At 32.7% G+C, this 16,867-nt stretch overlaps 2 protein-coding genes across 2 annotated transcripts; one reads left to right on the top strand and one right to left on the bottom strand.

Moving 5' to 3' along the window:
• The first annotated feature begins 615 nt into the window (after positions 1-615).
• On the top strand, positions 616-8,400 carry jub (LIM domain-containing protein jub). Its single transcript, XM_018551518.1, has 6 exons — positions 616-2,547; positions 3,807-3,897; positions 6,633-6,802; positions 6,897-6,959; positions 7,038-7,220; positions 7,320-8,400. Exons 1-6 carry the CDS (start codon positions 616-618, stop codon positions 7,539-7,541), a joined length of 2,661 nt encoding a protein of 886 aa, XP_018407020.1. The 3' UTR covers positions 7,542-8,400.
• Positions 8,401-9,720: 1,320 nt separating this feature from the next.
• LOC108783073 (angiotensin-converting enzyme) lies at positions 9,721-16,211 on the bottom strand. The gene is made up of 16 exons (XM_018551524.1): positions 16,118-16,211; positions 15,676-15,813; positions 15,416-15,574; positions 15,123-15,222; positions 14,869-15,012; positions 14,453-14,756; positions 14,218-14,370; positions 13,957-14,081; positions 13,716-13,891; positions 13,347-13,507; positions 13,121-13,243; positions 12,852-13,036; positions 10,573-10,867; positions 10,338-10,483; positions 10,188-10,264; positions 9,721-9,875 (listed from the first exon to the last, which is right to left on the bottom strand). Exons 1-16 carry the CDS (start codon positions 16,193-16,195, stop codon positions 9,783-9,785), a joined length of 2,457 nt encoding a protein of 818 aa, XP_018407026.1. The 5' UTR covers positions 16,196-16,211; the 3' UTR covers positions 9,721-9,782.
• Between the last annotated feature and the right edge of the window lie 656 nt (positions 16,212-16,867).

Below are 16,867 nucleotides of genomic sequence, written 5' to 3'. Positions count from 1 at the left end.
GTTCGCCAACATTGCTTGGAACTTACATTTAGCGCCACATCATGATAAGAAGCAGCAAGAAAACAGCACTATAATACCACGACACCTGTCGCAGGTTTCTGTCTTGACAAGAGACGATGATGCTGACTTAATATTCTCGCGTTACTGCGTGCGTTTGCGCTGTTGCATGAATTTTCGCAGGTGGTGATTTTTCGGTACCGAAAAGAGAGAAGCCCGAGGTGTGCGCCGGTCGGCGTTTCACACTTGAGGAGCAACAACACAAATCCGAGGCGCCCTGGTCGAGGGGCGTAGTCCGAAATCGAAGAAGAAAAAAGGATTTAGTGGCCTCACGCAACATATATCTTGCGTCGAATTTCGTGCTATCCCGTGAGAAGATTATGAGATCGTACACGTAAGAAGAATTGAAAGAGACGAAAAGAAGAAAAAAAGACCGAGCAAGAGCAAATTGGAATCGTTTTGACAAGCAAAACACCTAGTTACTGCAACACTATATATGATGTCTAGTTTTGAATCGAATTCATCGACAGTGCCTTGATTTTGAAAATTCGATTAAAGTACACGCGAAAGATTCGACGACATTCTGACTCATCATCTTGCCAATTAGAATCACTGCCAATGTGCAATTCGGCAGATACTTCTTACGTACAAAAATTAGGTTATTTGCATCTTGGAGATGACACTGCGGATGCTGGTGGTACCGCTAGAGGCTCGGGGTCGAGGCCCGAAGCCCAAGTACCTGTGTCAAGAAATGCGATTAATAGAAACGACGCTAGAGCGTCAGGTAGACCGGTCGGCGCTATTGAGAGTTTTATTGAAGGAAATTCTTCAGATATTTCTAGACAGACAGCTGCCATTGAATATAAATTATATGAGCGTGAAAACATAATAGCTGCTTCACGATTTGCTACACCAAAACCAGTAGAACAAATCAGTGCGCAACAACAACAGCAACAACAACAAAATCAGACTCGTGCAAGTCATCAACAGGCTCCTGTTTACGAGAATATAGAATATTATCCTCAACAGAGTCAATCACATCCTCCTTATTATCATCCAATAGAATCTAGGAAAAGTCCCAAAGGTAGTCCTAGAGGTTCTCTAGTTGGTGATTCTTATGAAGGAAATTACAGGAAAGCTCAACCGCAAGTACCAACTGGCAATCGTTATCAAAGTGCATCACCAGCAAAAGAATTACCGCCATATGAAGCACCACCAGTATACGAAAACATACAAGAAGTGCACTTTTCTGAAAGTATGCAGAACAAGCCAGGACCTCAAGTTCCACCGAATTACTATCATCCAGCAAACATCAATGGCGGTGACTACGTTGTCATGACTGGAAAAGTAGGTCAGTCTCAAAATCAACGTGGAATGACTCAAAGTTTATCGTACACCCAACAAAGAAGTGGAAGTATACGAGGTCAGAGTTACGATGGTTCAAGTTTACAGCGATCAATCGATTCATCTACTGCTAAGTACTTACAGAGCTCATCGGCCTCTGCTTCTTCAGATCTTCAATCTGGTAGAAGCGCTTACGTACCTCCCTCCGAATTGCAACCATCAAATAGAAACTTTAATTACAGCACTGAGCAGCAGCAGCAGCAACAATCTCCGAGATCTGGTTTACCATATCATAGTGAATCTCCTCCGATACGCTTACCGCCTGAACCTCATCACTATCGTGGTGCATTAGAAAATACTATAAGTGGACAACAAGGATTTCGTGCTACAAATCAGGTTGATACTAACCAACCTCCTCAATTTCGACAGGATAATCCACAAATCAGTTATAAGCCGTATGAAGTTTCTTCAAGGACTACAAATACAAATTTCACAGGGGACTCGCAAACCAGGAATTCTCCAGTATATGGAATTCGTCCAGGAGAGCAAACAGCATGTCGTAATCCTCCATGTTATTCTCCAAATCGTTCAATGCCTCAAAGTGACAGAAACTATCATCATCAAGAAAATTTCCCTGCCAGAAATTCTCCTATTTATTCTTCAAATCGCTCAGCAGAACATTTAAGATTAGGCACATTGCAACAAAGTGACAGAAGCTACATGTCAGATGTGTCAGATCTCCCACCTGCAAGGAATTCACCTTTATATTCTCCAAACCGAAGTGATCCTGCTAGGGCTATTATTGCCAATAATAATACAGTGAGAGAATCTCCGAAAACAAGCCCAACACATGGTCAGATACCATTAGATATCGCTTCGCAAAATATAATTAATTCACCAAGACATGGACTATCTCTTTCGTCTACCAATTCTATTGGGAGTTCTATACGTGGACAGGTGCAAGCACCTGTCAATAGTGCTTCAACTACGACCAATGAAATTGATGCTAATGCTGGCCCCAGAATTACGAGCCTTCCTCCTGGTGTTACCAGTGGAGTTGCAGGACCCGTACTTTTAAATGCTGGTGTACCTATGCTGCAAAGACCTTCGGATTCGGAAGCAGAAGAGAGAAAATCTGTTAGTCCACCAATCAAACCTGCACCTGGCAAGGGATTGTTGCCCTACAATGTCATTTCTAGACCTTCGGTAAGTTTGTTACTATTTGCAAGATGTTCATTAAATAATTTAGTGCTCTTATTTACTTACCAAATCTCATTTCAGAAGTCCAATGTGTCTGTGTGTATTTTTTTTCTACCTTCTATAAGTACTTTTATCGTATTCTTATCTATATACTTTATGTTTTATATATATACTAAAAATGTACTGAAAATAACTATAACTGAATTATTTCTACAAGAAAGATAGACAATGTTTTTAACATAACAAAGTGTAATCTTGCTCCATTTAAATTTGTCTTATCGCACTCAATGCAATTTATTTAAAAAGTAAATATTATCGACATTTGCTGATGTAGTTTGTCCAAAGCAATTTCTCAAAAATCATAATAACTTTGAAGATATGTCTCTTTTTGTTTTAACGATGATCTCATTATAATGCTGATAATTTTGTTTATTTTACGTAACGTCTGACCTATGACAATAAGAGACTTATTTCTATTTTTTTTATTGCTACACTGCACTGAACTGTACTAGAACTTTACTTTTCGCTTTTGCCAAACATCAAATATTATATATCTACTTTACTTTAAACATAAAATGTATACATTAATTAGTTTAAATATAAAAAACAAAAGTCTGCTATTTAACTCGTATGTGAAATAAAAATATAACTTGCGCAAATTGTTACTTCTTAGCATTTTATACTTCTTTGTTGCTTAAGTATACATAATGCATTCTGTAACGCATAAAACTTGAAAAAGTATTGTGATTTCATCTTCAAAAAATTCTTTCTTCGTGTATTCAATGAGTCATAACCGGTAAATTGCTCATCGCTAACAAGCGATGTGCATTCACCGAATATTTTACAATTTACACGTAAAATTTTTTTAACATTTTCTATTTTTAATTTTTTTGTTTTTCCATACTTTTTTGTTTATTTGTCATAGATTGAAAAAAAAATAACAGCATGAAAACTGAAAGAAACATTACGTTTCGTAATATTTGGAGTACTATATCGGAGCATAAAAAGTAATAGTAATAGTCCATGTCTTTTTTTTATTTTATAACTTGCTTTATAAGTAATCTGTATATAATGAAATGATAAATAATAACCGACACTTTTCACCAATTTCTTGACTTCATTTTATATATTGTATTTATTTTATACATATATTGTACAATAAAATAATAGTTAGGTAACAATTTTTGTCGTATACATTAAATATGCATAGATTCGACACTTAATTGTTAATAATTAATGTTTTCCATGCAAATTACTGCTCTCAGGGACCAACGGAAGCGGAAAGAAAAATAGAGGAATTAACGAGACAACTCGAAGAAGAAATGGAAAAACAAGAGGAAGAAGGAGAATATTTTGGTAAGAAAAAATTTGCTTACGCAATGTTTATTCGCTCGTCTCTGAAAACCGAGATTACGCTTCGTTTCATATTTTTACGCGATAACGAGCTATCCTAGACACATATTGCTTAGTCTAAATTTAAATAATTATATTAATTAATATAAGGCTCTCTATGAGTATAAAACAATACGAATAAAAAGGGGCAAAGAGCCAATATAACAAAACCAAAAAACTTTAATTCAAATAATAATGATATATGTAGCTACAGATGTTTCGACTCCGATCGGGTCATTCTCAATGTTACAAATACAAATAAATTCGTTATGCAAAATTCATTATCCTTTAAAAATTACTCCATTCGTATTCTTCATGCTTTCCGTGAAAAAGATGAAATTCAAAAGTCAGATTGTGTATAAAATTTGGTATTCTTGTCATTTATATCTGTAAATAATCCATTAAGAGATCAGAAATACGCATAAAATGGTAACCAGTCAAAAAAAAAATCACAGAATCCATTATTATATTATTAAATCAGAAGCGAAATATGTAACATCTAATCTCAACTACGCCAGATAACGCAATCATCAAATAATCGAAATAATTATTTTCAGTATCTTTTGGCATTATCTACATTTTTGTTTTGTTTTTCTTCCATACTTGTATAATAAAAGAGAGAAAAATTAAGGAAACGATGATCGCAGGTTCGCACGGTACGATCGCCCCGAGTAAATTCATAATTTTAGATACTTCTCTGAAACGCTAAAAGGCACGATGCGAAGGCTGTGCCAATTCCCACGACGTGAGTTCGCAGTAGACCGGTTTCGGAAAACGGAATCGAGTTTCGGTGCGTCGCGGTACTTTTTAGCGCGACAATTCGTTGACATTCACTCTCTCGCACGCTCTGCGTAGCTTCCGCCCACGTACTTCTCTCACGTCTTTCTCTTGCGTAAAGGGCCGAGGACGAATGCGACGCATAGGTGCATACACAATTAGATAGCTCACTTGAATCTTACGACTCTTTAAAGATATTAAAAGTAACCCTCGTATTAATATCGATAGATGCAACGCGTTGAATGGATGCAGCAATATGCGATTAATGTCTGTTTCCACCAATGTAGATTAACTTTAATCTTTGGTTCACTTATTCTTCACCTTTATCTAATATTTAAAACTAAAAAGATGAAGACTAAGTTGAACCGAGATTAAAGTTAATCCACATTGGTGGAAATGGACATAATAGTGTCTATGGCTTCCTCCTGTCAAGTACGATAACTGCGTATATTCATCGACTACGCAGTTTACAAGATTATTACGCCTGACGCAGAACGAGAAAATGAAATTTTTTGCTTGCCTTGCTGTCTTTTTCTTTTTCTGTGTTTCTTGCTAATTACTTCGCGAAAGGTAACTAAAAACGTTTTGTTGATTCCATTCTGTATTTATTCCTATTCTTTGTCTGTAATAAACCATTTTATATGTTATTATTATCATATATTTTTCTAAAATTATAATATTTTTTTACTTTAATATATTTTTGCTTTAATGCTAAAAATGAGGTAGCTTTCTAATTTCTCCACTTTTTATGAACTGTAAAAAATCTGAAGAGAGGAATATTAAATGATGCGTCGATGTATTTTAAATATCTAGGTCGACGATAAAATTTGATCAAACAAATCTATTATTAATAAAATCTCTATCATAATAAAATAAAATTATTGATACTACAATAATTTAATAAAATATTTATTATATTGAAATTATTTATTATATTAAATTAAATATTTATTATATTATTTAATATTTATTATATTAAAATAGAAATTGTTAACTTTATTATTTTGAAAATGTTAAACAAGCAATGCAAAGAAATATGCTATAATATAGATAACTTTTAGAAAATTATCGCGATAATTTAGAAAATGAATGTGAACGCAGCCTAAAAACGCACAATAAGGAATGGAGCACGACCAGACAGGAACCTCGGTTGAACGAAGCAATGTCAGTCGAGAAGTGGCAAGCGTTTAGGCGAACGTAATGTCTCTCTAGTCGCTTTCATACTTAGAAAACTAGTAGTCTTCATGTAACGTCCTATACGCGCGACCGTATCGCTGTGCTCGGAAGCAAATCTCGTTATAGATAGACCAGTCCAATTCGTTGGTCGGATTCTAGTCCAACCTAGTCTAGCGAAACCAAGTTGCAATAAACAGCTAGTGTAGGTGCAGTTTTCGAAAACGATTGTACCAAGGAATGGCAGGATTGCTGTTGTCTATCCCTATCGAAAGCTGTGAGTTCGCGTTTTTCATATCTGTCATTTACAATAAACAGAGTGATTTTTAAACGCTTATGAACGTGCGATGAATGTGCCACATTGTAACGTTCGTCGATGGGTATATTTTTAACTCCCCGATGGGTAAAGCTCAATTCTCGTGTTCGCGTACTCCGCACGAATATATTGTGCTAGAAATGATTCTCGAACTTTTTATTTCACGATGTAAAATCCAATTTTCCACTGAATTATGATTTATATTTCTAATTTATTATAATAAAACGAATATGAATCGTTGCAATTTTTAATTTGTTTGTAAAAATTGTAAATGTTTAGAAGTAGTTGTAATATGTTGTTCGGCAAACAATTTTGGTATACCTATATCGTATACCGCAACGAAAGAATTCATACGTTTCTATTTTATTATTTTGCAATAAGTAGCGTATAAGAAATAAAAAAAAAGTTTCACCTTAATATTTCTTGATGATAGGTATTTGCCATACATGTGGTGAGAAAGTGACCGGTGCCGGACAGGCTTGTCAAGCAATGGGCAATCTCTATCATACCAATTGCTTCATATGCTGTTCCTGTGGAAGGGCTCTCCGCGGTAAAGCTTTCTACAACGTTCATGGCAGAGTTTATTGCGAAGAGGATTACTTGGTATGTGCGAGCTAGTTTAATGCTGACGATGGAAATAAGAGTTATTGAAATCACACTTAATTCATATGTAACTCACCCTATAAATTGTTCGCAGTATTCTGGTTTCCAACAGACAGCCGAGAAATGCGCGATTTGCGGCCACCTTATCATGGAAATGGTAAGCGACGAGTCGATCATTATCATCCGTTAGATTTCCATTGTAATTCAGTGTAACGTTACCCTTTGCTTTCCGCAGATACTGCAAGCCATGGGCAAATCGTATCACCCGGGCTGCTTTAGGTGTTGCGTGTGCAACGAATGTCTCGATGGCGTACCCTTTACTGTCGATGTTGACAATAAGATCTATTGTGTAAACGATTACCACAGAATGTTCGCGCCTAAGTGCGCATCTTGTGGAAAGGGAATCACGCCGGTTGAGGTATGCGCGCTGGAAATTAACTCGCTTACGTCATTGAGGCGTACGGCAGGCGCTCCCGATAAAATCACTTTTAACGGGTGGTGTTCTTTTCTATTTTAGGGAACTGAGGAAACGGTCAGGGTAGTCTCGATGGACAAAGACTTTCATGTGGACTGCTACGTTTGTGAGGATTGTGGTATGCAGTTGACCGACGAACCGGATAAGCGATGCTACCCACTTGATGGCAGACTTATGTGTCGTGCGTGTCACATCCAACGCATATCGCATATGCAACCGAGGGCACCACAACCGGTGTCCGCTAGCTATCAGTTTATGGGCTAAGTGTACTGATGTTTAAGTATATCTGCCGGAGCTTTTCGAATTGCGCACGTAACACTCATCCGATAATAAGTACTATAAAAATCAATTAAATATGAAACGAAAGAATCAATATTAACACATATTCCTGTATGTTAGAGAATCAGAGTATACGTACATACGTCATAATACATGTTAGGGCCTAATTTTGAAAATAGACTTGCTCAGCAAAATTAATTAGAAAACGAGACGATGTGATATCAATTATAATATCTTTAATTGAGATAAGAGCTTCCGATTCTAATTTTCAGACCATCAGAAACAGCTAAGATATTTAAACTTTTTGCAAGACTGATATGATATATGATAGGTATATTGTATCGCTTTAATTGCACATACACACAACTTTCTCGATTACTCTCAAATGATCAAAATCTGTCGACAGCAGATTCTACAGAATGGCAAAAAAAGTTACGGATACAGGATCTAGCAGGAAATATATCAAAATTTGTTAAAATTATAGCAAATTAATGGTAAAAAATTAAGTAGACTTTGACCGATATTTGTACAGTGCGTTTTTATATTCAAAATTTTCTTAAATCAATTTTAAGATAACGTAAATCAATTACAGACTTATTCCAATGAAAAATGACACATCAAATTGATATCGACTCGATATCAATACAAAAAATAATACCGATGATACGACATCAATTAGGTGTCGATTCGGTGGTTATTTCTTGTTGGACGTATTAGCATTTAAAAATATTGAATATCTTGGAATAAAAACGAAGTACGAAATCGACCTTTGATATATTTGCTACATAGTTTGATACAGATCGGTATAACAGAAATAGAGCTGCGTAAAATACATTCGCAATAAATATATGATTATGCATCTGTATGAATCTGTCTTTAAATATTCATTCATACGCGTTAGGTGAAAACTGATCATTGGTTCGCAATTACGTTTTACATTATTTATTACGCAAAATTTTTATTATCATAGTTGTCACTATTAATCTATCATGGTGTATGTGTTAATATAATAATTACCAATATTTCTTATGAAAAGCAAATTATCGAATCAATACATGCCGATAGGCTGTTAATTAATATACAATAAAAAACATATTTAATCTGTCACGTCCTACGAACATTTTTGTAGGAAAAAATGCGATTTTAATTATTCTGATTTTTAAACGAAATTATGTGACATAATTTCAATACAAGTTTCAATTAGGAAATTACAATATTATATATTGTTTTCTGGGATCAAATTTGACATGTCAGTATATGTAACATATAATTATGAGTACAAGTTCTTTTTAATCGAACATAATTTAGAACTTAGATAAGTGGTTACATTTAATATATATATATATGCGGTTCTTATTTATTTAGTAAAGGTACTCTGCGAGTGCAGTAACTTTATTAGGATGACTAGTTGCGCAGGCAACTGTGATATAGTAGCATAATAATTATGCGTTTTTAAGCTGAATAAACTTTATATTTTTTAATGTGTATATAATAACATTTTTGAAATACGTTTATCGCATGTAATATAAATTTATGATGGAAATATGAATCTCAGGAACATTCCTGCAAATTTCCTTTGTTTCATTGTAGTTTTATTGTACTTCATGTAGCATTCATCGACGATATTTATTAAGACAGATTTATCGATTCGCTGCGAGTATTCATAGTATTGAATAATTTATCAGGATTAAAGACACTTCGTAGTCTTTAATGACTACTTTAATGTTTTCGCACAAAGCATAGAATCAATACTGGAAAAATATGTAAGCGTGTTATAGATATAACGATCAATATACGACAATATTGTAGCATTGAAAGACGCACAACTCGAGCTGCCAAATAACTATTGTTATTCTTCAGGTCTAAGTGTAATTGTTATGTACAATTTTAAATTCGCGCGTATATTGTAGATAACTAGTATAATCCTATTTAAATCGCACACACACATAAGCATATATGTAGTGTGTATAAATAACTATTCAATAAAGACAAGCAGCAGTAAATGCATTTTTTATTGAATATTTTGCATTAGAAATGATCTCCATGTACCCTTTAATATACTTCGACTGTATGAGGAATGATAAATGGGATAAATAATGAAGGAATATTTAATGTAGAATATGACAATATATATTTATAAACAGAAATGTACAACAAATCCCCGAGCTACGTCCAGTAGATACGCCTAGTCCGACCAGTAGATTCGACATAATGAGGCAGTAATATTTATGATGTTGGCGGTTTCGTTTGTTGGTCCGTTTTACATTCTGCCTTCAATTTTGACTTGTATTCTGCTGCACATTTATTTGACTGTACTGGCTACAACACGATTAAAGATAATTACGAAGAATATACATGCCGCCGTAATTGAGAGACAAAATCTACGAGATTATTCTTTACGCGATAAGAGCAACTCGCCAAAAAGAAAAGCAAGAGAGATCAGTACGATATACTTGAAATTAATCGTGTTCGGTAACCTACTTATAACTTTGCCCGCAGGCTGCACCATGTGTGCGTGTAAAAAGAAAACAGACAAGACATTTCAAATACAAACACAGATACAAGAATGCGTTAAATAATTTATTTCTTCAATTTCAGAAAATGATATTGCATTTTAAATACATTACTCACCTCTGACTGAAGCTTGAATGACAATGGCTTCACATAGCCTAGTTTACTCAAATACCTAATTGCCATTGTCGTTCCTCCTGTTATATTTTAGTATTAATATTTAACATAAAGAACAAATTATCTATTACATAAAATATTAAAATTACAAACCAACAGTAACAGTATATCTGAGTGGAGTAAATATCTTATAAAGTGCATATGTAATGGCCAAGTTCCCAGCACTCGAATTACGTAATAAATCTATATATTTCTCGCTAAAATTCATATATTCCAACAACTGGACAATATCCACACCACTAAAAATATATATAATTTTATGTTGATTAACTATCGAACTCAAATGTCTCAAATAATAGCTATATATGTTAATTACATTAGTACGTACTTCCTAACGGCAGTATAGAATAGAGTTAGCCATCCTATAGAAGTAATCACATGCACAGGTAGTAACACATGCCAGTAATCTTTAGTCATTTGTTTCATTTTTTTAAATACTGTTAGTTTTTGTTCTGTTTGAGGCTTTTGGCAATTATCATCCGAACTTTGCTTAGAGTCCGAATAGTATGCCAAGGTAATACCATTTTTGTGAATCTCTTGTTTCAATGAGTTTTGATAAACAAATATATTATTTACAAGGCCTAAGGAATTATACGATGGCGCCCTATAACGGTAATACTTTTCTGCAAGTGAAATAAACTTGATAATACATATTGAATCCATTGAAGTTCACCATGGCCATGTTTGAAATGCTTACCAGGAAATGCCGACTTCCAACGTGTATTGACACGGCATGTGCAACATGCTGTCAATGGAAGGTATTTTGTTAACAATATTGAAGCATGGCCTAATTCAACACTAAGTCTCAGTCCGCGAGTGAAAAATACATCCATAATTGAAAAACGCCGCTTCTTTTCCTAACCAAAAATTATAATACCTTATATTATAATACCTCGCGAACTGCCGCATGTACGATAAAAATTCGAAAAGTATGAGAATTGAAAAAACTTATGAAAAAGAGTTTTACAATTGTGATGCTTGTGATTTCGATCGCTCAAATAATTACAGTCATTACCACGAAACCTGTATACCTTGACATATCATACCACAACCACACTCTGCATTGATCCCGAAAAATGTAACCTAACTAGACGTAATACAATGTAATGTCAATGTTATCAATATCGTCAGTAGTGACATCTGTCGTTCAGAAATTGCTGAACAACAGAGTCCTCTACACAAACCTGCTGTTGTCAATAACGAATTCTGAATTAAATAACAATACTTTTTATAGATTTTCTAATGCCGAAAACGAGATTTCGTAATTGGTGAAATAGACTGCCATTCTTCTCAGAAAGCAATTTTTTATGTTGTCTATATTGGAAGACAATATATTTTAATTACTGTATCTTTTTAAATAAGATATTTTTAAATATCGTATACACATATTATTCTATTATAGTTGTTTATTATACAATTTCTTTTATTAAAGTTATTAAGAAATTTCTAATTAATGTTTACTCTTCCTAAAAGAGTTTTTAATGTCTACAATATGCGAAGTCAGTTTGACGTAAAAGTAAGGAATTAATTGACTTGAATTACAATCAATTATTTTTCTCATATTCGACTCTGTGTGTGATTGGTTAATTAGTTTCTTACTTTTATTTCTTACTCCATATATGTAATCAAGCCTTGGATGCCATCCAACAATCGACACGGTGTATCAGTACATCCTTGTTGTTCGCCAATGTTAAACAAAAGGATGAGGTTGTACGTACTGTGTCGTTTGTTGGAAGGCCTGATGTATACTTATCAGTTAAAAGATTGCAACTTTTTTCGATGAGTTTCGAAACTCAGTACTCAGCTTTGCTTGTATTATATAAATAAAGCAGTAAGGTGGACGCGCGCGCGCGCGCGCGTATGGCTTCTTGTGAAAACGATTGATTATAAAATCAGCGGGTCGCAGGTTCGACTCCAACTATCCCCTATATTATATATCTCGTTTTATAAAACGAGAGCCGATCTCAGTTCTAAGGCTGTATTATAATTACCTATGTTAGATATACAATTTAATTTACGGTTCCTAATTGATTAATTCGCTTATGCGACTACGCGTTTGCGTTATGTAAAAATCTGTGCAGCAGCTTTGAGAATCTAAAGGATTGCAGAAATCCTGAGAAATATATATTAGGCTTAAATTAAATATTAAACAATAAATTATAAGGTTTATTAAGAATATGAATTAAAAAATTGTAAATTAAAGGCTATTCATACGTTTTAACGTTAAGCATAGATGGTAAAAATATATTTAATAAAGTCCAGAATCTTTCTACTAACAAACTATTTTTTATATGTATAATACATACATAATTAATTAAGTTAAAAAGTAATGTTCTTTCTCTCCATAATACATATGCAAGCAGATTTGAAAATATTTTAAATTACCGGATGTAATATATAATTATTAATATAAATAATAATTTTAGAGGTTACAAGCAGCAGAGGGAATAAACTCCACAATTCAATTCTCCGTGCACTGTTTTCGTACCATTGTGCGAATAATGCTGAAATAAAATGAAAAATTCCTATTTTCACACAAGATACACGTTGCACTTTTTATATTAGATGACGTTTAAGTTATTAAATAAATATTAATATTAATCCAACCTCTGTCGTCGCGACTTGTGATCCAGCCAATCACTGGCTGCATTTCATTTTGTCGTTTCAACCATGCATTTAAAGGCTCAAAATATTTGAGCATGGCACCAGCATCTATTCTATTCGTCCTGCCTCTCGTCATATGCTTGACAACATCTTGCCATGGTCTAGAAGCGCCCATCGACAGAATATCTCTGTAAATACGAAAATCTTATATCCTTTATAAATCATAATAAAATAATTGTTACTTTATTAATATTTTCGCAAATTTTACATACGATAGTAATCGACCTGCTTCTCGTGATCTGTAAAGATCGCAAGTGTGCAATTCGTCAGTATGACCAGAAATTTCACACAAAGATTGGAACAGTTGGAACTGTAATACAGTGCTTACAAAATACCTAGAAATGAGATATATAAAAGTAATATAACTATATTGATAATATTTATACAAAAATATGTATTTAAAAAAATACTGTTTATAGTTTAACATTATATTTTTACTTGGTATAAGGACTGTCTGCTGGGATGTGATATTTTGCTGCCGGATCAAAATTCCTTTCAAATCTAGATACTGGTGGAACAATGCCTTGATATTGCAATCTTAATTCCCACCAATGTTCTGTCATATCTTCTACGCCATCACTAAATACACGCCATCTCCACTTTGAAGAAAATAAATGCGTTTATGATTTAATTATTCGATAATTTAATTATTTATTCTTCCATATATTCCAATAACATTTTTATATCTTCAAAAATTATTTTATAAATGAATAAGTAATAATAAAAACATGTGTATATCATACATGTAATTATACACGGTAATTATATATTAGTTTTTATTAATTATTTAATTATTTTATTACTTACTCGATCAACTATATAAGCAAACGGCATATAAGCCACTTTACGAAGTGCCATTAACATCAAAAAATTTATGCTACTATCATAATCATCCGTTAAATTATTGTACAGTCCAATTTTATGTAAATGTTGACGAGTAAAAATGGATAAACCAATGGCATCACTAACAGCTTCATGGAATCCTAATTATAAAATTGTTGATAATAGAATATATGTATAATTCATAAAACATATAAAATAGGTATACCTGGAATTGCTTCGTTTCGAAATAGCAATGGATGATCCTTGTATTGTAAATAATATTGCAAATGCGCCATTTCATAATGGGTAGATAATAAATCTTCCATTGTGACTCTAGTACACTGTTTTATCCTGCAATTATATAACAGAATGCAATTTGGAGTACTCTGCCATTTGATATGATATAAAGAAAAATATTTGTATTAAAATTAAATAAACATTAAAAATTAATTTTTATTGCCGTATGACGAACACTAAAAATAACCACCTGTAATCAATTTTATTACAAAAGTCCCACGCACTAGGAGTGCATTTAATTTCTCTATCAATAGGTTTTTCAAGTATGGAGAATTTCCAGAATTCCGGTGGCATCGGTTTCATTCCGAGCGAAGTAAAAAACTCTTCCGCTATTTGAAACATCCTTTTTATATTACGAAAACATTCTTTTAGAAAGTTATTCATATTTTATAAAACATGAAAATTTTGTATAATTTGAAACATACCTCATTGGAGTAATACCTTGAATCATCATATCCAAAGTTACATCAAGCTTTCGGCTTGCAGGAAATGGTTGCACTAACTCGAACAGACCTTCCCAATTTTGAGACCACATATCCCCTAAAACATGTGCCGGCAATGGCCCGTCCTCGCGTATTCTATCACCGTATCTTTCAATCAGTTTTGATCGTACATAAGTAAAAAGATTTTTATAAAGTGGAGTCATGGCTGACATTATTTCCGCCATATTTTGCTGGAAATATTCGTCTTCAAATAATTCTCTCATTTGATCGCCAGCATCAGCAAAACCTTCCACAAGAAATACGTTTTTATTAGTATTTTAAATATGTATTTTTAAAATGTAATTTTAACAAATTTTTTTATGTAGAATAAAAGTGTTTAAAATTATAAAGCTTTTCACCATTTAATTTAGCTGCTCGATTTGCCAATTGAACATATCTCAAATATTTATTTTGTAATTGTGGACCAATTGCTTCGTGCCAAGCATGCCAATAATATAATAGTTCGTCGTAATCTTTTGACTGTGCCATTATTTTATTTAAATCTAAAAATAATTTACACGTGAATAAAAGCGTATGTTTATATTTTATTTCTTTCATGTACATTTAATAAATTAATATGTATTAAATTAAATTTATTAATACATTGACTAACCGTGATCTAGACTCAAATTACATTCGTCATCAATTTGTTTATACGAGCATACTCTAGCTTTAACATAAATCTCTTTCATCTCTGATATCAAACGATGTATCTGTAAATTGAATACAATTGTACATAAATGAAAATGGTGATAGATAAAATCACAGATCATAATCATTTAATAGCATTTACTTTTTGAACATTTAATAATAACAGTACGAGTAATTGATCGAACAATTGTAATTACGTTTACAATGAGTAAAGAATTAAAATTTAATGTCATTTTCATTGAGACATTTATCTACCTCATTAAATTTATCATCAGTCAGGGAACTTCGACCTTTCGTGGCAATCATTTTAAGTTCCCTTCTTGCTAAAGGATCTGGTATTCGACTCCAAGCAAAAGTAACTGCTTTCCGCCAAGAAGCTCTTTCAAATTTTAATTTTAATGTTTGTTCATCCACCTAATGAGATATCAGATAAGATCAAATGTTAGATGAAAGATTCATAAAAGCAAATTATTTTTATTAATTATCATTTTTATTAATTAAATAAGTTTTTACACCATTTTCTGGTGATTTGCATCAGTAACGTTTGTCGCAAAATTCCATTGGGCTATCATCACTCTCGTACACATTAACGAAGCAGCACTATCATATTCTCTAAGGAATATAAGAGCATCTCCTAAATTCACGTTGAGACCCTTTAAATTACGTATAAAAAAAAGAATATTTAGAAGAATATTTCAATACTACTAGTTTATTAAAATTATTATTAGCAATATCAAATAACAGAAACACAAAGTTGTATTTTATTTGAAATAAAGAAATTAAGACAATTAAATGAATAAAGTAAAAAAATCCGTTTAAATATATAGTATTAAAAATATAATATATCAATAACAAAATTTTAAATATATAATTTAATTAACATATTTCCGAAAATGATAAAAAATAGCCTAACTTTAACAATTAAAATAATAATTGTAAATTGGTTTACAGTCTTACCTCTAAATATTTTCCATATGTCTCACCACATAACAAAATAACAAAAAAAGCAATAAAATTTCGAATTTCTATTGTCATTATTCTTTGTAGTAAATTTATCGTTGCACCAGTAATTGACATGACAAACCTTTTTGTATATATTTTAAAATGTTTTTCATTCTCAACAAAAATCTTATACAGTTAACACAGTTATGGTTTATTACAGTATAAACAAATCAGCACAATAATGATTTAGGAAAATATGAACAATTATATATTATATTATTTAAATTTCTTTAGAATTTCTATTTACGCCAATATTTTGGTATTAATTGTTTCACATTTAAATTACATAATAGAAGAGTAATATTTCTTGTGTGTGTATTAAAGTTTGTATAAATTGCATAATATAAAAATGTATTCTGTTTTTAGCACAAATTAAACCATAATTTAAATAAATTCAAATAACGTCAAGTGTCAAAAATGTAAAGAAATTTGAATGATTATAAGCGACATCCTACTATACAAACACAATGTTCTTAAAATTTATAGACTTTAGCACAACAATCAGTCAGTCGTTCGACAACTGAATTAAAGAGCCAAGACTCTCAATGCTGTCGTCGCGGTAAAACTGAATCATGGCAGAAAGAGAGATGGGCTTTTCCGGGACGGATATACATAGGCAAAAAGAGGAAGGGACAGGCACTATCGGTGCGTGAAGCGTAACTACCAACGCATCGTAGCACACGCCAAAATCTTTCTACATCGCTT

Source organism: Cyphomyrmex costatus, unplaced genomic scaffold (assembly GCF_001594065.2).
Source record: "Cyphomyrmex costatus isolate MS0001 unplaced genomic scaffold, Ccosl1.0 scaffold141, whole genome shotgun sequence".
NCBI lineage: Eukaryota > Metazoa > Arthropoda > Insecta > Hymenoptera > Formicidae > Cyphomyrmex > Cyphomyrmex costatus.
This window is presented reverse-complemented; position numbering and strand designations above follow the sequence as displayed.

Coding starts and splice junctions, on each gene's coding strand:
- LOC108783073 (XM_018551524.1), bottom strand. CDS start 16,195: ATGACAATAGAAATTCGAAATTTTATTGCTTTTTTTGTTATTTTGTTA. Junction 13,037..13,120: donor GAAGCAGGTCGATTACTATC/GTATGTAAAATT, acceptor TCGTATTTACAG/AGATATTCTGTCGATGGGCG. Junction 9,876..10,187: donor CATTCAAGCTTCAGTCAGAG/GTGAGTAATGTA, acceptor ATCGTGTTGTAG/CCAGTACAGTCAAATAAATG.
- jub (XM_018551518.1), top strand. CDS start 616: ATGTGCAATTCGGCAGATACTTCTTACGTACAAAAATTAGGTTATTTG. Junction 6,803..6,896: donor ATTGCGAAGAGGATTACTTG/GTATGTGCGAGC, acceptor AATTGTTCGCAG/TATTCTGGTTTCCAACAGAC. Junction 7,221..7,319: donor AGGGAATCACGCCGGTTGAG/GTATGCGCGCTG, acceptor TTTCTATTTTAG/GGAACTGAGGAAACGGTCAG.